General features: G+C 35.7%; 4 protein-coding genes across 4 annotated transcripts; 3 read left to right on the top strand and 1 right to left on the bottom strand.

The window, feature by feature from the left end:
- Positions 1-4,279: 4,279 nt before the first annotated feature.
- Positions 4,280-5,594, bottom strand: LOC111782542 ((S)-8-oxocitronellyl enol synthase CYC2-like). Its single transcript, XM_087120832.1, has 2 exons — positions 4,777-5,594; positions 4,280-4,666 (listed from the first exon to the last, which is right to left on the bottom strand). The coding sequence occupies exons 1-2, from the start codon at positions 5,564-5,566 to the stop codon at positions 4,284-4,286; spliced, it is 1,173 nt and encodes a 390-aa protein (XP_086976958.1). The 5' UTR covers positions 5,567-5,594; the 3' UTR covers positions 4,280-4,283.
- A 1,764-nt stretch (positions 5,595-7,358) lies between these two features.
- LOC111782460 (uncharacterized) lies at positions 7,359-10,046 on the top strand. The gene is made up of 5 exons (XM_023663209.2): positions 7,359-7,517; positions 7,630-7,778; positions 7,875-7,923; positions 8,095-8,237; positions 9,759-10,046. The coding sequence occupies exons 1-5, from the start codon at positions 7,469-7,471 to the stop codon at positions 9,843-9,845; spliced, it is 477 nt and encodes a 158-aa protein (XP_023518977.1). The 5' UTR covers positions 7,359-7,468; the 3' UTR covers positions 9,846-10,046.
- A 3,491-nt stretch (positions 10,047-13,537) lies between these two features.
- On the top strand, positions 13,538-16,519 carry LOC111782468 (inositol 3-kinase). The gene is made up of 2 exons (XM_023663221.2): positions 13,538-14,639; positions 15,990-16,519. The coding sequence occupies exons 1-2, from the start codon at positions 13,776-13,778 to the stop codon at positions 16,191-16,193; spliced, it is 1,068 nt and encodes a 355-aa protein (XP_023518989.2). The 5' UTR covers positions 13,538-13,775; the 3' UTR covers positions 16,194-16,519.
- A 1,343-nt stretch (positions 16,520-17,862) lies between these two features.
- Positions 17,863-21,458, top strand: LOC111782541 (O-glucosyltransferase rumi-like protein (DUF821)). The gene is made up of 6 exons (XM_023663306.2): positions 17,863-18,110; positions 18,197-18,771; positions 19,398-19,587; positions 19,685-19,749; positions 19,856-20,066; positions 20,893-21,458. Exons 1-6 carry the CDS (start codon positions 17,991-17,993, stop codon positions 21,196-21,198), a joined length of 1,467 nt encoding a protein of 488 aa, XP_023519074.2. The 5' UTR covers positions 17,863-17,990; the 3' UTR covers positions 21,199-21,458.
- Positions 21,459-22,379: the final 921 nt, after the last annotated feature.

Consider the following 22,379-nt stretch of genomic DNA (forward strand, 5'->3'; position numbering starts at 1 on the left):
GAATTTTATTTTTTCTCCAAAAAGGTTTTAAATTATTTCAACGAATTTAAATGGTTATTAACCTTACAAATTTTTAATTATGAGACTAATCACTGTGTTTATCAAATTTTAAAATTAAAAAAAAACTTAATAAAAATATATTTTTATCTAAAAAAAATATATTCGATTTATTTAACTTTGAATAAAGTTAATAATTTATTTCAAAAACTTTTAAATATTTTTAAAAAAATTATCTAAAAAATATTCTTAAAATTTTTTAAAAAAATTTCGAAAATTACCTTTTCGATGAAATTTATTAATATTTTATTTAAAAAATACCTTTAAACTTTTAAATTAAAAAAAATATATCATTTAAATTTTAAAAAGTTTAACTAATATTCTACACATTTTTAAATTTTTTTAAAAATATTCTTACTATTGGTACTATATTTAAAAAATACCAATGAATATATGGATGAAAAAAAAAATGTTAATTTTTTTTTTTACCATAGATGAAAATCTTCTATCACGTCATGAATTATGTCCAAATTTTTTTTAATGTTTACGGTTCTTTGGTGCTATAGAAAAAAGGAGACGCGTCACCGAACTTGCTGAACATATACCCTTTAAAGAGCGGGAGCTTCGTTCTTTCAATACTCGAACAATACCTCTCAGTCAACTATTCAAAAATAAAATCACAGAAAACTATCTGGATAGATCACGTTAGTTGCAGCAACTGTTTTGGATTTACGTATTTCTTTTATAATAGCTAGAGATAAGTATAGATACAACTTAAAAAATGGGGCTCGATATCGAGAGGAGGATAGATAGGAGGTCCGCTAGTTACAATCTAGCACTATGCTATAATAACGAGTCATAAATAACGGTTAAAATATGTTTCACCTAATTATTTAAATTAGTCGGGGTTACTAAAATATTAATTTTAGAGGAGAAAGCTTAAATAAAAATTGATTTATAAAATTTTAATTGCCCAATTTATTTTTTAAAAATAATTAATTAGTCAAAATCATAGTGTTAATGATATAATTGACTGTATTTCTGGTCAAAAGAATTTGGAGTTTTTTTTTATAAAATTAAAGTATTAAACATAATTATTTAAATTAAACTATGGATAAGATTAGGTTTATTTGACATATTTGTCACTCTCTTTAAGCAATAAAATATTTCAATTGGGAATATATTTTTTAAAATTTATTATTATTTTTTAAAATCCTTTATGCATAATATTTTATAATTACAATAAAAGTATAATGATTTGCAATTTTATAAATGATATTTATAATTAATTAATTAAACACTTTAATTGCTCTAAATTATTTTATTAAAAACTTTAAATTGTATTTTGGTCAATTGTTTTGGATGTTTATGTGCACGTATGATCTTTTAGGGAGTTTCACGGTCAAACGCCTATTTTATAATTTTAGTCAATAATTGGCGTTCACGGTATACACAATTTAGGTCGTGTTAGGTTGAGAAAATCATTTGGACTTACTCGAGATTGGTTGGTGACCACAGTAGCCATAATGGATTTTACCATCTAATCTGATCCAAACCTCGTATATTTTTAATCTTCACAGTAATCTTAACAATATGGTTAGGTTGGGCTGAGTTGTAACTCTATTTTCGGGTTTATTGAGTTAATCTGACCATAAAAATATCAACTTGCGAACCGACCCGAATTTTCGATTTTCAAAAAATTCAATCCAACCCAAACTGAAAAAAAAGTTAAACATGAACACCGGTATGTTCTACCATACATTAAATCTAGGTTGGGTAGTTTGGATTGGTCGGGTTCTTAGGTCAGACGAACACCCCTATGTTCTACCATACATTAAATCTGGGTTGAGTAGTTTGGGTTGGTCAGGTTCTTAGGTCATACAAACACCTCTATAAGTTCTACCATATATTAAATATAAGTTGGATAGTACGAATTGGTCGAGTTCTTGAGTCATATGAACACTCGTATATTGTACCGAACGTCCAAATCTCACTCGTAAACATATATATATATATATTGATATACATTTACAAATCGTTAACAGTTTGGTATTAGTTTATAAATATTGTCGTTTATTTTAAGCATAAGGATAAACATTATTATTATTATTATTTTGTGTATAATAATTTTTTTAAAAATAGTGAATATTAAAATTTTCAAACCTCTCTTAGCTCTTTCCATTATTTATTTTCAACAACTTTAATATCTCTTACAGCTATTTAAATTATAATATATATTTTAAAATTTAGTTGAATTTCAAGAACTAAAAAAATAATTTTTTTATTTGCCAGCAATTAAAAATATTTTATAATAAATATATTAAAAAAAATGTAAAATAAATTATCAATAAATAAGCCTAATATTTACATGTGACAAAAAACCAAACATTTTAAAATATTTCATTGAAACAAGACAATAATATGGTTTCTAGAATATCATTTTATATATATAAGAGAATCAAAGTCAAAGTAGTTGATGTTATGTAAATTAAGTCTTAGTGCTCTAAAAAAAAAGTCAAACCCTGTCTGCAATGTCAGCTCTTAAAATGATAACTTTTTTAAATAATAATAATAATAATAATTCTTAGAATTGTTCAGTTTAAGATTTGATATTATAAAGTATCAAATTTTCGAATAAAAACGTAATATTTTTGTGATTAATTTAAATAATTTTATGTAATTATAAAATTATTAAATTAATCTAAATTAACTTTTAATAAGTTAACTTATTTGTATTTTATAAATTTATTTAAGTGAATTTAAACAATTAGATTTTTAATTTAATTTAATTTAAGTTAACCAATGGGCTTTCTTTCTAATGGGCTAAATATTGGGTTATCATCATTTCTAAGACGAACATGGGGTGAGAGTGGGTTTAAGGGGGCTTGCCGTTTGTCCAAAGGAGAAGGCACCGGAGGTAGGAGACTGAAACCCAACCCACGCTCGTCGGAGAAACTTAAGCTTTAGATCCACGGGTGTTCGGCGGTCGACTTCGGATGGATACAAACCGAGGAGGGAAGTCGAACCGGGGTCCAGTCGACCCGACCCGACTTAATTGGGTCGGTTTGGCCCTCTTGATTTAACTCACCGGCTATAACTCCGATCTTGGCATCGTTTTCATGGTATTCACCATTTTTGCAACAATGTAGGAATTATCTGAGGAGTTTGGCAAATTTTGTACTAAAGACGCAAATCCGAATAAAAAGTGTCATGCTTTTAAGTGGTACCTCGGAACCTTGGATTTAGCTATGCTCTTAGTATGCATGAAATTATGGTATAAAAAGTAAGTTTTAGAAGTTTGAGCATAGAATGAGTTGAGATGATACATGTTGAATGTGATTATGCACGTTCGCTGAAATTTTACTGAAACACGTATGCAACCACCTTATGAATGGAGATTCATGACTAGCTCTCCATGAGTAGGTGATTAAGTTATGCCTCCGTCACGCATGTTACAGTATTAGTGGTTACCCGGGGACGATTAGGGGTTCGCCAACTAACCTCTAATCGTAAACCTGACTCGATCGTCAGGAGTCCGCGTAACTATAGAAGTGGCCATCTTATTGTTGATGGTACCTTGTAGGGACTTACAGGGAGTTTGCCGGTTAGTGTGTAACCTAGGAAAAAGCCTATGCAGGAGAATGAATTCCGGTGGGAGAATAAGATACCGAACGTGGGAACAAGATTAATAAGACTTAATAACGAAATATGAACTACCAGCAAGCTCCTTACTGAGTATATTTTATATACTCATCCCTGCTACTCCAACTTTCTTTTCAGGTGGAAATTGATGTAGCGGTCGAGGCGGAGGCACAAGACAACTATTAACTCGGTTCTTTATATATAATAATAATAATTTATTATGGTAAAGAACAAGACAACTATTAACTCGGTTCTTTATATATAAATAAATACATACACACACATATATATATATATATTATAATATAAAAAAGATATATCTTAGTCGTGTCTGGCGCTTCCTTTAATTAATTATAATGCAATCCGTCGGTCAACGGCTACATGTGGAGCATCACAATCTCCGCCGCTATTCCCAACTATATATATATAAATAAATAAATAAATAAATAAATAAATAAATAATAATAATAAATCAAGGTCCAACTTTATAAAAAAAATTATTTTAAAACTAAAAGAAAAATAATATAAATTAAAGGCGATTGTTTTATAGAAAATTTATTCATAATTAGAAATAATATTATATTTTTAAAAACTAAATAACAATATTTTTTATAATTTAAAAGAAAAAAAAAACCGTAATATTATTAAGGAGACGGAATCAATTTGTCGTGTCTCATGACATCAATCCAATACAAGATGGAGTCCAACATCTTGTATTTTACAGTGAACCCTAACCGGTCGGACTTGGCTCGACTCGCCACCATTTTTTCCGGCAGCCTAAACAAGCTGTCCAAGAATCCCCAATTCGCCAGCTCCCCCATTTCCGTCGCAACCAGCCCTTCCTCCTCCACTATCTCCGCCCACACCGTCCCTTTCTCCGCCATAGCTGCCGTATAACGAAACTCCGGCGAAAACATCCTCTCGTCCTCCGCCCCCGCCGTCACGCCAAGCTTCTCCGCCACCGCCCCCCATATCTCCTTCCACGTGAAGCTCCACCCGTTGCACACGTTGAATGCTTCCCCGTCTGGGATGACGGTATTTTTACACGTTAACAGATATTAAATTTATATTTATATTTATCAATCATGAATGAAATTGTCTCTTATAAAAAAAAAAAATTATATTTATATTTATGACACGTACCATTTATTTCAACGGCTTTTGTTGCGGCCCACACATGCTGCTCCGCCGTGAGCCGAGCATCGGAGCCGTCGATATAAACCTCCTCCCAGCACGCCGCCGTGCCGCCGAATACAAATGGCATCTTCAACTTCTTGCAAATGGCGCCATAAACACACAAACTCCCCATAAAATTAAAGAAAGTCCGGTTCGAACAACCCAGTATCAAACCCGGTCGGAGAATACTCCACGCCACCACTCTCAGGTAGCCGGACAGCCGCTCGCGGAGGAGATCCTCCAACACATAGTAAAAATTATTCCCGGACTCCGCTCTCGGGCTGTCCTCACTATAAACCACCTCCCCACCGCCGCTGCCGGTGGAGCTCGTGAAAGAAGCGTAATGCTTGACCCCGGTCTGCAGAGAGACGTGGCGGAGGGCCGGCGCCGACGGGAGAATAGCATCGAGGGCGTTCGCCAACATGGCCTTGTTCTGGTCGGAGCAATCCTGGGAGTCGAACCGGAGCTGGGCGGCCCAAGTGATCCAGAACATGTGGGTGACGTGGCGAAGGGGTGAGAGGTTCAGGTGAGCCGAACGGCGGTCGAGCAAATCGCAAGAGATGAAGTGGAAGTTGGGATCGGAGATGGGGCTGATATTATCCGGCCGCCGTGCGACGCCGTAGACTTTCCAGCCAGCGGTTGAGAGAAGCAATTTGGCCAACTCTTTTCCGACCAACCCGGTGACTCCGAAAATGACAGCTACCAGTTCGCCATTGGCGTCTAAATTTGTGTTCATTGATTCGTCCGCCATTGATGGAATAATTCGAAAGCTTAAAAGCCTTTTCTCTTTAAGACCATGATTCGTTTAAGCGCATATATATATATATATATATATATATATATATATATATATATATATATATATATATGTATATATATGTATATGTTTTTATGTTTTGAAGATTTGGAGAATATTTCTAGAATCTAAACTACTCAATAATGTTGCTTCAAATTGGAATATCTTATATTGACAAATTTTATTAATTTACTGTTTTTAGTTGTATTAATGGGTGTTTTTTTTTAATTAAAAATTGTTATTATTGTCGTTGATAATCAAGAAAGACATGTGTCTATATATATATATGAGTTAATAATAAAAATAGGGTAAAGTTTTTATTTTAAATTATTATATTTTAAAATGTAATTAAAAATGTGGTATTTTTTTTAATTGAATTAAAAATGTAATTTATCCTATTTTTTTTATTATAAAATAAATGGTGTTATTTATTTAAATCAAATCTGATGCTTAAACAAAATTTTTAAATATACATAAAATAATGTAACTTAAAATCTCAATTTTTGAATGAATTTGGAACAAATCTTTATTTTGAAAAAAAATGGTCCCAATGTCATTTTAATTAATTAATTATATATATATAGCCTCATGGTTTTAAAATGGGTCTGACAGGAAGAGGTTTCCACATTCTTATAAGAAATGTTTTGTTCTGCTCTTCAACCAATATGGGATCTCACATCCTCATTGGCATACCGCCCACAAATCATTCCTTATAAGGGTGTGGAAACCTCCGCTTAATAGACACGTTTTAAAACCGTGAGACTGATAGCGATAAGTAACAGGTTAAATAAAACAATATTTGCTAACAGTGGACTTGAGAAATTTTAAATGGTATTAGAGCCCGACATCGAATGGTGTACAACAAGAATGTTGGCCCTTTAAAGGGGGTGGATTGTGAGATCTCACGTCGGTTTGAGAGAAGAACGAAACATTTCTTATAAGCGTGTAGAAACGTCTCTCTATTAGACGTGTTTTTAAAATGGTTAGGCTAACTATAATACAGTCCAAACACTCTGTAAGTAACGCAATACTGATATCAACGAATTATTAACGTACGTCTTAATTGGATAATTTTTTTAATTTAATTGAAATGGGATAATAATAAGTTTACATTAGGGGTGAATTTATAATTTAATTTAAATAATTTAATTAAAAAAGAAAAGCAAACAAGCCTATGATGTAGTTTGTCTTTTGAAGTTTCCAAGAGAAAGATTTACTCCGGAAATGAAGGGGAAAGTATTGCTTAGTTTATGGGGAACTTCTTTTTATACCATTTTCTCAACATGTCACCTAAGTAAGAAGAAATTTCTCTCAAATAATTAAATTAAATCGGGAACTGATATTATATTCCCTCGTCCCTACCTTTACTTGGTACAAAACTAATTTATTATATATATATATTTATTAATTTACAGACTACGTTATAATATTTAAATTTGATTATTTAGAAATAATATCGTAAAAATATACAAAATATTATTGAATTTATTAAAATGTTATATATATATAAAAATTATATTAGAAAATGAAAGCAATATTTTAAAAAATATATAGAAAATAATGTTTTAAATATTTTTCCCAATGCAAAATAAAAATAATGTTTAAAATATATTTTTACGAACAATATATATATTTTTTTTGGGAAAAACCCATTTTGAAAATAGTTTCAAATAATTTCTCCGAAGGGGTCAAAATGCAAATATGTAAAAGTTTGGGGACCGGTTCAGGAACAAAATTCTAATGCATTCACCAGAAGCTTCGCTAGACCGGAACTTCTCGTTGGAGAGAAAAGAAGGCACAGGGAAAAGAAAAGCTTCTGTGAAATTCGCGGGAAAGGGGAGAAGCAAACCCTAAGAAATGGCGGAGAAATTGGCTCCAGAAAAGCGCCATAGCTTCCTCCACAACGGTTTTCTCTCTACTCTTATCAATTGGATCTTCTGATTTTTCAATTTGAACGAATGAATTCAATGTTGTATGAGTCTTTTGATCTCTGTGCTCGCTTGGTTGTGGTTTTTCAGGTCAGAAAGTGTTTGAATGGGATCAGACTCTGGAGGAGGTTAACATTTATATTAATTTGCCTCCAAATGTTCATTCGAAGCAATTCTACTGCAAGATTCAGTCTACGCATGTTGAGGTTGGCATCAAGGGGAATCCTCCTTATCTCAATGTCGGTATCGTTGCATCTTTAAGGATTTAATTTTGAAATTTTGATCTATTGCTTCGTTTATGATCGTACCAATTGCTTTCAATCATTGATTTGCAGCACCATCTTACTTGCCCTGTGAAGACGGATTCTTCTTTCTGGACCTTAGGTGATTGCAAATGCTCACTTGAATGACTAAATGGAATCTTGATTGTTATACTTATACACCAAATAAATTTCATGGGACTGAGTTTTGGTGTCTCCTTTTTATCTTCCCCTTTTAATTGCTCCACTTTTGTCTATTTTGTAATGTAATTGTTTTGGTTATTTTGGGTGGCAGAGGATGACATAATGCACATTACACTGCAGAAGAGGGACAAGGGTCAGACATGGGCTTCTCCTATACAGGGTCAGGGTCAGCTTGATCCATACACCACTGATCTTGAGCAGAAGCGCCTTATGCTCCAGAGGTTTCAAGAGGAGGTCTATTTTTTTTACTCTAGACTTTTGATGTATTCTAGATAATATGCTTATGCTTTTGTGTTTTCCATGTTTGTTTTGATTTATGTACTTTTTGTTTCCCTTCTTGAGCATGTTTAGTGTTTTTATTCGAAGATCGATTGTTTCAATTATCCAAATAGATTTTTCATCCTACGAGGCTAGGTTTTAGTTGTTGGTGCTCATGGTTAGGAGGTTTATTTTAATGAGTAAATAGTTCGTGAGATGTTCTGATAACTTCTCGATGTTGATTTCTGGGACGAAGCTAATGTGCCTTGTCATAATTATGAGACAGATGGAGAGGCTAACCTGTCTGGAAAATCATATTCACGTTGTTGGCCTGATAAGAAGAATTGGAAAGCTTTCCATAAAATGTTAATGATTTGACAGTTTTGCAGTATAGGCTTGGTGGACTGAGTTGCTGTGTGTGAGCTGCAGTTCCAGAGGTCGTTAACAATGTAGCACAACTTATGAGAATCCCTGCGTCCTCCTCCTCCTATCCTTCAGAAAAACTTCTTCTCTGAACTCAAACATGAGATCTCCAACTTTTATCTTAACTAATGTAGAGTAGCTGAAACATTCTTCCAAAGTTTGCTTCCGATAAGAGAGGGCCTGGTCTAATCTATACATCACTAAGGACCATTGAGAGCATACTCTGCAGGTGTTCTTTTGTTTTTTTTGCTTTCTTTTTTGCAAGCCCATATCATTTGAGACATCTCTAAAAACTTATTCAGGGGTACTGCACCCAACAATTGTGAGAAAAAACTCCCAACTCAATAGACTAACTTTATGTTCGAGTGATACATTATCTCCTTTCCTTTAGATAGAGGTCTTCCTTCAAGGCACTCACGGGATGACTTGAACCTTTGACGTGCTCTTGTACCAACTGATGTAGGATAGATGACCTGGTTTTTCCACTGTAGAAGCTGATATGAGAGAGGTCAATTATGTCTTTACCTCATCCACGACCCAGCTCAAGAGTTCACCCTGTAAGGCTACTGCATTTGAGCCTATCTTTGGAGACAACCTATAGAACCCAATCGAGTGGAAAGAAAGACTCCCATAACTCTATCCTGAGTTTAAGGGATGGCTTGCATCACTCGTATTTTTAAGCTTTTAGTTTTATTTTGGATGGAATAGGAATAACTATTGGGTTGCATTCAACCTTTGCATATGACGTTTCTTGTCTGATTCTGGTTTAGTAACTACAAACGTTGTCTACTTTGAATATCAAGTCAACACACATGGTGAAAGGTAGTTAATTAATTATGGATGAGAGAGTTGTTGGATTATTGTTAATTACTAAAATTTTATTAGGTGCTGGTTTTATATATCCCCAATCGGCAGTGTTGTTATGTCTTTGTATGGCCTGCTATTGTAAAGTTATGATATCTTATAAATACACAAACGCATTTCTTTTCCTACAAGATGTCAGAAGTCCTGAATCAAGTGTCAGTTATATTGTGAAATCTTGAAACTTAATCTGCATTACTTATTTCTCTGCAGAACCCTGGATTCGACTTCTCACAAGCTCAATTTTCCGGCAACTGTCCTGATCCAAGGAGCTTCATGGGGGGAATTCGCTTAGGTTGACGAAGATAGTTTTGCATTTATAACTTGCATGGGCGTGACATTTTGCTAATGCTCGGTAAATAATGTGTAGATTTTCTACTGGTCTTGATTTATGCAATCCCTGTAATGACTGCTATTGTGAAAATGATGTGTACTGGGTTTTCATGTAATCGCTGCAATGAACTGAAAATATTTATGTGATATAAATTTAACTTCCAAATATTTTGTATTATAGTTTAACCTTCTATTTGGTTTGATATAAACAAGAGTTCCAAATTTGATCGCAGATGCAAGTTCATGGTAAAAATAGCGAACCTGGTACCATCATTCTCTATATATTTGTTTATCCAAATCCTATTCAGTAAAATATGTTGAAAAGGGACCTTGTTAATTTAAGTTCCCCCCTGACCAACCAAAATTTGTTCCAAGTATGATGAGATCCTGTTTAGAGTCCTAGTTCATGCATAACAGCTCATGTTGAATGCCCAAAGTGAGTGGATGATAACATTTTTCTGCTGTGGACTATCTTCTTGGTGTTGGCTGCCAGAACCTTTAGTAAAATGAAGGGTACTCTTTTTCCGGTTGCCTCTTCTTACGGTTCCTCCAATTCTTTAAGCAATAATTTAAAAAGCATGGGAATTAGAAAAGGGAAATGCTGCGGCGACGGTTGTGAATGCAGTTGTTGGAATCCCTCAAAAGTGCTGATTTAAATTTAAGGTGGTATCAGATTCCTAACCCAACCATTCTATCGGAGACGTTCATTGATGTTTTGCCTTTTTTGCTTTGTGCTTTCAGTTTCCTAACCTAACCATTCTGTTAGTGCCATTCATTGATATTTTGTCTTTTTTGCCTTGTGCTTTCAGATTCCCACCTCTCAAAGGACGGACAACTACTCCACCAGGTATGCAATTTCTGATCCTTTTCTCTCTAGTATTCTAAACTCTAAAGCAGAAGAAAGCCACTTTACTGGTCGAAGATTTCAATTCGTGTGGCTCTGTGCATATCTTCTTACTTTTGAGAGTTCTGGTAATATTTTAAAGTTTTTTTTGTAACCGCCCAAGCCCATCGCTAGCAGATATTGTCCTCTTTAGACTTTTCATTTTAGGTTTTCTCTCAAGGTTTTTAAAACGCGTCTGCTAGGGAGAGGTTTCCACATCCTTGTAAAGAATATTTCTTTCTCCTCCCCAACTGATGTGAGATCTCACAATCCACCCCTTTCGGGGCCCAACATCCTTGCTGGCACACTGCCTCGTGTCCACCCCCCTTTCGGGGCTCAGCCTCCTCGCCGGCGTATTGCCCTGAACTTGGCTATGATACTATTTGTAACAGCTCAAGCCCACCGCTAGCAGATATTGTCCTCTTTGGACTTTCTGTTTTGATTTTTCCCTTAAGGTTTTTTAAACGCCTCTATACCATTATAAAGAATGTTTTGTTCTCCTCTCCAACTGATGTGGGATCTCATGTTTTTGGACTGTTGAGCTTGTTCACGGGGTGAATTGTATTTTTTACCTAAACAAAATTTTGATTGAAGATATGAAAAGAGACTAATGTGAGAGATACAGACTCCATTGGTAGAAGGTGAAGGAAGCAAGATACATAAAAACAGTAATTAACTACTAAAACATTACAAAGATATACAATAACGTTCCAATTAAGACAAATATCTTGAAGGGAAAACCCATCAAAAGCCTTGGAGTGAGAACACCCAGAAACGAGTTGACTTAATTCTGTTCAATCATACTCGGGTGCGTGGTATCTGCAGATGGCTTCACTTAAGTACCATAAACTGATTAGCAGTACATTTTGTTTCCTATATTGATTCTCCCTATATCATTTCCTTTTCCCCTTAGACCATTTTGGTATCTTTTTTTTGGACTTGCAGTTTGTCCAAAGCCAAATCGCCTCTGCCAACAATGTTGGAAGTTAGTGAAAAATACGACAAAGGGTGTCTGAATTGGGTTGAGATAAAGACTATATGTCTGAATTGAGATTTTAAATGATTTTAGATGGTCCTCGGGGAATTGCACTAAACGCTAAGGCATTAGACAGAGAGCAAATACCCAAGTAGGTGTCTCCTTTAAATCATTTTATGGATTTTTTTAATTGTTGTTCTAATTTTATAAGTTTGATAATGTATTAAATACTTTGGTAAGAAGGTTAGTGGTCTATTAGATATCTTTTTTTTACTACAATAAGTAGAAATGTGGCTTTAAATTACGATCTTAAAAGGGAGATATATGTTAACTACCGATGAGTTGAGGTTTACTTTGGCATTTATTGGACTTAATCTTGATAATTTAGGACTAAACTCTTCATTTAAAATTTTCATTTTCATATTTGTGTGTTGACTACGTGGAACTATTTTCAAAAGTTTAAAATTTAGGGACTATAGATCCAATCTTTTTAGTTTTAGCATATTTTGGGTGAAGGTAATTGACAATTTAGTTTAATCTTCATGCACTTTGGATCATTGAGTTGGATGAAGTCGAGTTTTTTTGTTGACTCAACTCTGTGTCGAGTTTTTAACCGTTGATTTATTTGCTTGACAGAGTGAACCTTAACAAGATCGAGCTCCACCAACTTCAACAATGTTCACTATTTAAATTTCAAAAGCTTTTAATATTTAAGATTGCAAGTTTATCAAGTAACTCTTCTTTCTCTCTCTTTCTTCATTTTCCTCTCTTTCATGTTAATAATAAATATATAAAAAGTATTATTAAGACAATATGGTACGCTTTCACCTCAAAGTGAGCTATAGTACTTAATTCTTTTTTTGTTTGCTTTAATGTCGGTTGGTATTCCCAAAAGTCCCTTTTCGAAGTTCTGGAGATGAAGATGCGTCGTGGGTTGACCTATAGTGCGACTTGTCAGATATATTGGGTCATATGGTATTTCCCCGTTCTCTCCCTCAATTGAGGTATCCACTCTTTGGGCCAAGACGGATTGATTTAATTATAAAAAATTTGGAGTGAGAAGTGGAATTAGATTTATTTTTTGGAGTATCGAGACTATTGTTAATTATAAGTATTAAGTATTGTGACCTATTTAAAAAAATGTAAAATATTTGTTTATTAATATATTACTTGATTTGTTTACTTCTGCAAGTAGTGGCTTGAAATGTTACCAATGCGAGTATGCTGTGTTCTCAATGAATAGATTGTGAGATCATACCTAGGTTAAATTAGACGCAAGTTACTAATATTAGTTAAATTAGACAATAAATTGAAGTAAAGTAAATGTGCACCTAACTTCACATTTCAAATAAAATAAAATGATAAATAAAAAAGGAAAATAGTAATATTGATTTTCCCCCTTTTAACTAAAAAGCTTGAAATCAATAATAATCAATCAATAAATAAATAAAAAATATTAAATCACAAATTTAACGTCCCCCAACACTCAATTTTGTAACTAATATATCCACAAGTTCTTCAATTTTTTTTTAAAAATAATTAGTTTATTAGTAAAAATTGAAAATTAATATATAAAATTAATTCAAACTTTAACGACTAAACTTGTAATTTAATAGAAAATTAAATAAATTTTGTATTAAACTAAGGATTAATTTTTTTTTTTGGAAATTTTATTAATTTTAGGTAGGTGAGAATATTTTTATAAATGATTTTTAAAACGAAAGTGGTAAAAAAAGAAATTGAAAAACAAATAATGCTTTAAATTGAATAATTCCATGAAAACCAATTTTATTTTAAAAAAAACCTTCGGAATCCAAATCTCTCCACCGGCGCGCGTCGCCCTCTCTCCCGCCACCATTCTCTCCGTCTTACACGACTCCTTATTTTTCTGTCCTTAAATTCGTACTTTCATTCATCCATTCCCATTTCAAATCTCTTCTTCTCTTCCGCTTCTTCCGATCCTCCTCCCATGGCGGCTTAGCCCATTTTCCTTCCTCTTTCCACCCATGATCCCAACACCCACCGATACATTCCCCAAATGGTGACCGATTCCAAAGACCCACTCCCCAATTTCCCTCCTCGTGCCCTGATTGTCGGCAATTTCTGCCATGATTTCCTCATTCGCGATGCCCGTGTTGTCGCCGAGTCTCTCGGCGGCGCCGCCTCGTTTATTTCCACGGTCTTTGACGGTTTATCTGTTCCCTATCTCACTGTTTCGAAGGTGGGGGCTGATTTCGCCTATTCGACAAACCAGACCCCAATCGTTGTGGCTGATTCGAAGACGACTACGTTTCGTGCGTTTTTCGGTTCTTCAATCGCCGGCGATGGCCATGGAGATCGGATTCTGAAAAGGATCGCGGCCTGTGCTCCGATTTTGCCTTCGGATCTTCCTGATTTTAGATTTGATTTTGGAATGGCGGTGGGCGTTGGTGGAGAGATTCTCCCCGAGACGCTTACGCGGATGCTTGAGATTTGTGATGCTGTGTTTGTTGATATTCAGTCTTTGATTCGAGTTTTTGATGAAATTGATGGAACTGTGGAGCATGTGAACCTGAAGGAGAGTGGATTCTTCCATTTATTGCCTCGAATTGGGTTTCTGAAGGCTTCTGCTGAAGAAGCGCCGTTTATGGATGTTGAAGAGGTGCGGAAGCTTTGCCCTGTTCTTGTGACGAACGGGAAAGAAGGGTGTACGGTGTATTCGAACGGCGGCCAGTTGCAGATTGCGCCGTTCACGGCGGCTGAGCTCGATCCTACTGGAGCCGGTGACTGCTTCTTGGGTGGGTTTGCGGCGGGTTTCACGGCGGGATTGGCTGTATCGGATGCTGCATTGCTTGGGAATTTGTTTGGATCTTTGACAGTCTCTCAAATGGGTCTGCCCCAGTTCGAATCCAGAATCTTGCAGGTTTGTTTTTGAATTTTGAACTCTGGATGAACACTTGATAATCTTAGAAGTCAATAATTTGTTCTGAATGTATGGAACTTTGATTTTTACTGGTTGTTCGTATCATAATGCGTCTGTGTTGTGCTGTATTTGTTAGCCATGAGAAGAACATCATCTTGGTTTGTTCACGGTCTAGCGATTAGTTATTTCGATAGTCGGGTTGTTAGCGTATGCCTAGTTTCTCGAGCGGGTAAGCCGATGCAAAACTGAGGTAGGTCGATCATCGTTCATCCCTTGTGTTCTCTACTGTGAAGTGATTAATCCGGGTATGCAATCCCTATGGAAAAGAAAGTCTTCCGATCCCTCTTATTGATGATCCATTCTGCCCCTTCCGTATAGCCAGAATGGTATTCAATCTTATGGATGACTTTGAGTAGTTTTTCTGGCCTCTCTTGTTCGACCTATCCCTTCACTCTCTAGGAATTTCGTGCAGCTAGACAACCACGGTTCATCACTCGCCTCTTGTTCTACCTATCCTTTCACTCTCTAGGAATTTCGTGCACATCGCTCGCTTCTTGTTCTACCTATCCCTTCACTCCATAGGAATTTCGTGTGGCTAGACAACCACGGCTCATCGCTCCCCTCTTGTTCGACCTATCCGTTCACTCCCTAGGAATTTCGTGCAGATAGACAACCATGGTTCATCACTCGCCTCTTGTTCTACCTATTCCTACACGCTCTAGGAATTTCGTGCACATCGCTCACTTCTTGTTCTACCTATCGCTTCACTCTCTAGGAATTTCGTGCACATCGCTCACTTCTTGTTCTACCTATCCCTTCACTCTCTAGGAATTTCGTGCACATCGCTCACTTCTTGTTCTACCTATCCCTTCACTCTCTAGGAATTTCGTGCACATCGCTCGCTTCTTGTTCTACCTATCCCTTCACTCTCTAGGAATTTCGTGCACATCGCTCGCTTCTTGTTCTACCTATCCCTTCACTCTCTAGGAATTTCGTGCACATCGCTCGCTTCTTGTTCTACCTATCCCTTCACTCCATAGGAATTTCGTGCAGCTAGACAACCATGGTTCATTGCTCCCCTCTTGTTCAACCTATCCCTTCACTCCCTAGGAATTTCGTGCAGCTAGACAACCACGGTTCATCGCTCCCCTCTTGTTTGACCTATCCCTTCACTCCCTAGGAATTTCGTGCAGCTAGACAACTACGTTTCATCGCTCAGAGTTCAACCATCGAAATGGTGCGGTGAAATCCCCCCATGTTGGGGGGACGCTTATTTACTTTTAGATCTTTAAATCCCTTTAATACAGAGTGTTTGTTCTAGTGAACTCATTGCTTCCAATTGTCTTGCAGAGAATTAAGGACAAGGTAGAGACGAGAAAACTGCAGCACATCGACTCGTGCGACCCGGGAGAGAGAAAGTCGATCCATCAGATGCCAGAAGGACACGAACAGTTTAAAAAATCGCTCGTGACGGTGAGGTCGGAATGCCAACTGAATGTGCCAGCTTCTCCCAGAACAGTGGAGCAAGTGAATGGGCAACATAAGTTACTATGAGGAGCAAATAGGAAGCAGCTGAAATTTTCCCATCAGAATCTCACAAAACAAATAGAGATCCATAGCTTTTGTTGGAACTTTTATAAGTCAATCTGAAATCATTCAATTCTGCACAGAAAGGCTTGGATAAGTTCTGGTTTTTGATGCTTCATTTAGGAAGGGCATTTTGGGAACTGAAATTTCAGAACCCGTTTTTCATTTCACTCCCAAAATTTAGTTAGGAGTGTACACGGGTTGGATTAAGCTAGATTGAAGGTTGAAAAAATATTTAAGACCTTTGAGTTGGTGATTCGAGTAACCTGAATACAACTTGCAATTCAACCTAACCTAACCTTCTATTTTTGGTGGGTTGAGTTGTCGGGGTTGTTTTTTTACATTAATAATTAAATTTCATAAAGTTTAAATATAAAACATTTACAAGTCACAATGCATTAATTTCGGTTACAAATAGATTTAAAACTAGGGTAAGGTAAGGTTGAGTTGAATTATAATTCTATTTTCGAGTTGATTAGGTTGACCCGACCAAAAAAGGTCAACCTGAAATTTGAACCGAAATTTTTTTAGTTTTTCAAAAATTCAATCTGACCTAACAAAATTTAATCCAATCCAATCTTTATGATTTGAGTTTGGTAGTCTAAGTTATCGAGTCATATTCTTACCGTCAATATATGGACATAAATCGCTTATCGACATTTCATAAATTATCTCCAAATTTTTTAATTTTTTTTTAAACTTCAGGAATATTTTCATAAATTATCTCTAAATTTTTTAATTTTTTTTTTTAAATTCAGGAATATTTTTGAAACCGTGTATCAAAAGTATTTTAAAGTTTTTAAAAAAATTTAAAGGTGTTTCCTTTTTTTTAATTAATTAAGAGTATTAATAAAACTTTTCAAAAAATTTAAAATTGTATTTTTATTAATTTAGCCCAAATTTAAATATTTTTTTATAATTGCAATAATAATAAATCATTACAATTCTTAATTGATTAATTAAATGTAATTAATGATTGGTTGATGATTAATTAAAAGAACAAAAGTAGATTATTAATTAATTATCAGTGATTAATGAAAATGACAAAAGACATTTATTACTCCCATTTAAGTTATGTCGAGTTATATTTATAATTATTCTAAAAATTATTATAGCTTTATTATAATTTTTTTTAAAGTATAGTACTGTAGAAAAGTTCTCCCCACGAAAAAAAATACCATTTATATATATTTTTTCTCTCCCCTCTTTCTCCTTTTTTAGTTTAATATTTAAAAATATAAAAAAAAATAGTTTTCTTCATAATAATAGCTGCTGTCACGTCGTGCTTGTCCAAGGCGTATTGTCTCTGATCGCATGTCGGATGTCTCAGTCATGTTTGTACAGAATGTGTTGTCCAAGGTCGCATGCCCGTTCCAAACCAGCTCCAAAATGCACTGTAGGGGTTAGGGGAATATGAATAGTTGGGGACAATATCTGCTGCCAGTAGTGTAGCTGCTAGGCTAAGCTTACGCTAGTAATGAGTTTGGGTTACAATATCGGCTAGTAATGGTTTGGACCATTGCAAATGGTATGTCTAGCTGAGATCCCACCTCGGTTGCAAATATTTTTTTTTTTGAATACCGGCCAAAACTAACCTTATATACATGTCATACATACTTTAGGTTAGAAATTTGAATCTTACCTGTCCACTGAAAAGACGGAGTAACCATAATGTGAGCCTCTAAAATTGAGTTTCCAAATAAGGCATTTTCCAATTCCCATTCCATTACCTTATCACACAATGCAGATCCTCACATCTCTGCCATGGCTCCGCTACATAGACCTCCCACATCCCGCGCTCCCTCCTCCCGCACTCCCTCCAACATTCTCCCCTCCGTCGTCGCCCTCTCCTTCCTTGCCCTTACTTTCCTCATCTGCTACAAGGTCTGCCACTCCATTTGTTTCATTGCAGCATTTCGTCGAACACCTTGTGTGCTGATTCCATTTCTGATTTCTTTGCTGTGTTTCAGGTGGATGACTTTGCTGCTCAAACCAAGACTGTTGCTGGCCACAACTTGGATCCAACCCCATGGCATTTGTTCCCTCCAAAAATCTTCAGCCAAGATACTCGCCATGCCAGAACTGTCAAGATCATCCACTGCTCTTACCTCGCTTGCCGCTACGCCAACAACACTGCTACTCCATTACCTTTGCATTCCGCTGTTTCCACTCACCAATGCCCTGAACTCTTCCGCTGGATTCATCACGATCTGGATCCGTGGGCTCGAAGCCTAATCTCGATGAAACACTTGGATGAATCTAAGAAATTTGCGGCGTTTCGTGTTGTGATCGTGGAGGGTAGGCTTTATGTGGATATGTACTATGCTTGTGTGCAGAGCAGGGCGATTTTCACGATCTGGGGTTTTGTTCAATTGCTGAGAAGGTTCCCTGGAATGGTGCCGGATGTGGACATGATGTTTGATTGTATGGACAGGCCGACTATCAATCGGACTGAGAACAAAGACATGCCGCTGCCTCTGTTTCGGTATTGCACGACCGACGCTCACTTTGACATTCCATTTCCCGACTGGTCTTTCTGGGGATGGTACGTTATACGTATGACTTAATATCCTTTCACTGCTTTGGTCATTTGATTTGTCTCATGCTTCAATTTTAACTTTTAGTCTTAAAACTTTTGAACCATAAAAAATACTAACTCTGCCTTTTATTTAAAAAATATTCATTCTTCTCTTGAAAGTTGTAGCGTGATTCTTGATCTTTCATAAACTTTTCAAAACTACTTTTGAAATAGATCTAAAAAAAAATAGTGGATGAAAAATCAACATGAACGCATTCGTCCAACATTCTAACGATTTTTCTACTTCAATAGTAGTTTTGGAATCTTTACTAAGGATCAAAGGTTAAAAAATACACCAAATAGCATGCTACATAGAGTTAATATGAATTGTTAAACATAAAAGTTGAAAGTTTATAAACTTATTTGAAACTTTATAAGATATAAAGACTAGATAGACTCGAATTTATTATAAACTTTTTAAAATATAAGATTTATTAGATGGACCAAACTTGTAACTTGATTTTATTGAAGCAATTTGATCATATTACTTTTAGAATTCTTGTCTTGGTTGGTGTTTTTCTCAAACAATTCTATGTTATGTGATGGGGAAACTTATGCTATATTTCATCAATGGATGTGGGAATCTGATGCAGGCCAGAAGTGAACATAAGATCATGGGGGGAAGAGTTTAAAGATATCAAGAAAAGTTCGAAAAGCTCGAATTGGTCGAGCAAGTTACCTCGAGCTTATTGGAAGGGAAATCCAGATGTTGCTTCCCCTGTTCGTACCGAGTTGCTGACTTGCAATCACTCAATAAAGTGGGGTGCTCAGATCATGCGTCAGGTTCAAACTGGAACCCTCAATTTCTGTTGCTGCATTTTTGTATTATAAGTGAACAATTAATTGTTGAGAAGTGAGATAACCATTCTGTTGATGGCAGGACTGGGATCAAGAAGCAAGAGATGGTTTTGAGCAGTCCAAGCTATCTAACCAATGCAACCACCGGTGAAGATTCTTTTGAATAGTTAACCAAATTCAGCTATTAGGAGACGTAGACATGTCAGTTTTGTTGTCTTAGCTGAGCCCACCATGTGTTTGTCTGCTTCTGCAGGTATAAAATCTATGCTGAAGGGTTCGCTTGGTCTGTGAGCTTGAAGTACATTCTTTCATGTGGTTCAATGTCTTTGATTATTTCACCCCTATATCAAGATTTCTTCAGCCGTGGTCTTGATCCTTTGAAGAACTACTGGCCCATCCCCTTCGATAATATGTGCGAGTCTATTAAGCATGCTGTTGACTGGGGAAATGATCATTTATCTGAGGTATTCATTATCTTCTTTTCTTGGTTCTTGGTTCTTGGTTATCACTATATCTTTCTTCTTCCCGCAATTGTACTATATAGAGAAGTATTGGCTTGGTTTTATCTGTGAATTTGAAACTTTAAGAAGCTAGACTAACCATTGATACAAATTTGAGGTAGATTTGTAGTTTTAAGTCAACCTCTCCCTATACGACGCGTTTTAAAAATTAAGGAGAAGTTTGAAAGGAAAAGCCCAAAGAGGACAATATCTACTAGCGGTGGGCTTGGACTGTTACAAATGGTATCAGAGCCGACACCTGGCGGTGTGCTAACAAGGACGTTGAGCACCGAAAGGGAGTGGACACCTGGCGGTGTGTCAGTAAGGATGTTGGGCCTTGAAAGGGGGTGGACACTGGACGGTGTGCCAGCAAGGACATTGGGTCCCGAAGGGGGTGGAATGTGAGATCTCACATCAATTGGAGAGAGGAACGAGTGACAGTGAGGACATTGAGCCTCAAAGGCGAGTGGATTGTAAGATTCCATATCCGTTGGAGAGGGAATCGGAGCATTTTTTATAAGAGGGTAGGAACCTCTCCCTAGCCGACACGTTTTTAAAACTTTGAGGGAAAGCTCAAAGAGGACAATATCGGCTAGTAGTGGGCAGCTTCCCAATGCCACGTTAACAAACTTATTCGAATTAGAATCATGAACCGCTTAGAATATGTTATTTTTTCTGTATCATATGTTCAAAAGAATCTCCACTCGTTTTAATCAGCAAGTATGGAGTGTATTGAGCGAAATGAAACTATGTTTAAGAATGATACGTATAAAATGTATGTCCAAAACAGGCCGAGGCCATAGGACAACAGGGACAGAATTTCATGGAGAGCTTGAGCATGGACACCGTCTATGCTTACATGTTTCAGCTAATCACAGAGTACTCAAAGCTTCTGGACTTCAAGCCGACCCCGCCCCCATCAGCTTTAGAAGTGTGTTCTGAGTCCTTGCTTTGCATTGCTGATGAGAAACAGAGGCAGTTCCTCGAGAAGTCAGCCACCTCGGCTTCTTTGGTCCCTCCGTGCTCGCTCAACCGTGCCGGTAGCGATAGCGTTTACAGTTGGTTGCAGCAAGAAGAGACGAGGAAGGCGATGTAGGTGGAAGAAATGGGTGCAGGGAAAGCCTCAGAGTTGAAGTTTGTATGTTTTTTCTTCCATTTTAGAGTAATGTTTATATTATAGTGCTTTATAGAGGATTTATTGTGAGCTTGTGTAAAAGATGTATCTGAGACTCTGATCTCAGTCTATTCAAAGAGCCTGATTTGGCTTGTACCTGCCTTGCTTGATACTGATTCTATTATTTAGGTATACAATGCAAGCGCACTACGCTCGTTCAACAAACGAGAGTTTTTTTTGGTGATCTTCGCCCCTTTTGTAGAACCCGCACGAAAAGAACGATTAGTACATAGTGTATCAATCAGATCCGCCTATCTAATTCACTTGGAAAAAAACAAACCAAGCAAACAGTTGAGTTAGGTTTGGTTAGACATGTTTTTGAACTTGAAAATTTGAAAATTTGAGTTAGTTGATCGGTGGGCAACCAACGTCATAACTTTTGTTTGGATCGGGTTAAGTCATTTGGGTTTTCAAAGATTTAGAAGTTGGATGAACTAAAGAGTACTTTTGTTTGAGTCGGGTTAAGTCATTTGGGTTTTCAAAGATTAAGATGTTGGTAACTAAAGAGTGCGACCAAAAAAGAACAAAATAAAAGATGACGGGTGATGGGCGATTACTTAACACGAAAATATTATTTATATATACAACAATTTTTTTTAAATGCTGCCAAAACTTTTTGTAAACAAAAAGAAAAATGTATATATATATATATATTTTATTTGCTGTGTAAAAAATAATTTATAAAAATAGTATGGTCAACAATATTATTACATGCATTAATACTATAAAAAAAAAAATCAAAATTTATAAATAAATAAAAAAGAAATAATTAGATATAAAAAAAAAATATAATTTCACTAAAATCAAATATGATCTCCCATTAGTTTCTTTTCACAAAATATTCCCCAGTTTGATTTAGATTCTCTCTTTTCAATTTTATTTTGATTTAATCTCAAACCCACTTTTCATTTACATATTTTTATTTAAAAACACGTGACATGAATAAATAACTACAAAGTTGAGGGAAAGGGCAGCAAGGGAATTTCCCTTCAAAACGTGTTGGACCATTTATTTTTTTTATTTATTTTAGTACCCTTTAAGCGGTTTAAATTTTTTCCCCATAAATAATTGTAATGCATTAATTAAAAAATATATATATTGAG

Source organism: Cucurbita pepo, chromosome 20 (genome assembly GCF_057944985.1).
Source record: "Cucurbita pepo subsp. pepo isolate OVF chromosome 20, ASM5794498v1, whole genome shotgun sequence".
Lineage (NCBI taxonomy): Eukaryota > Viridiplantae > Streptophyta > Magnoliopsida > Cucurbitales > Cucurbitaceae > Cucurbita > Cucurbita pepo.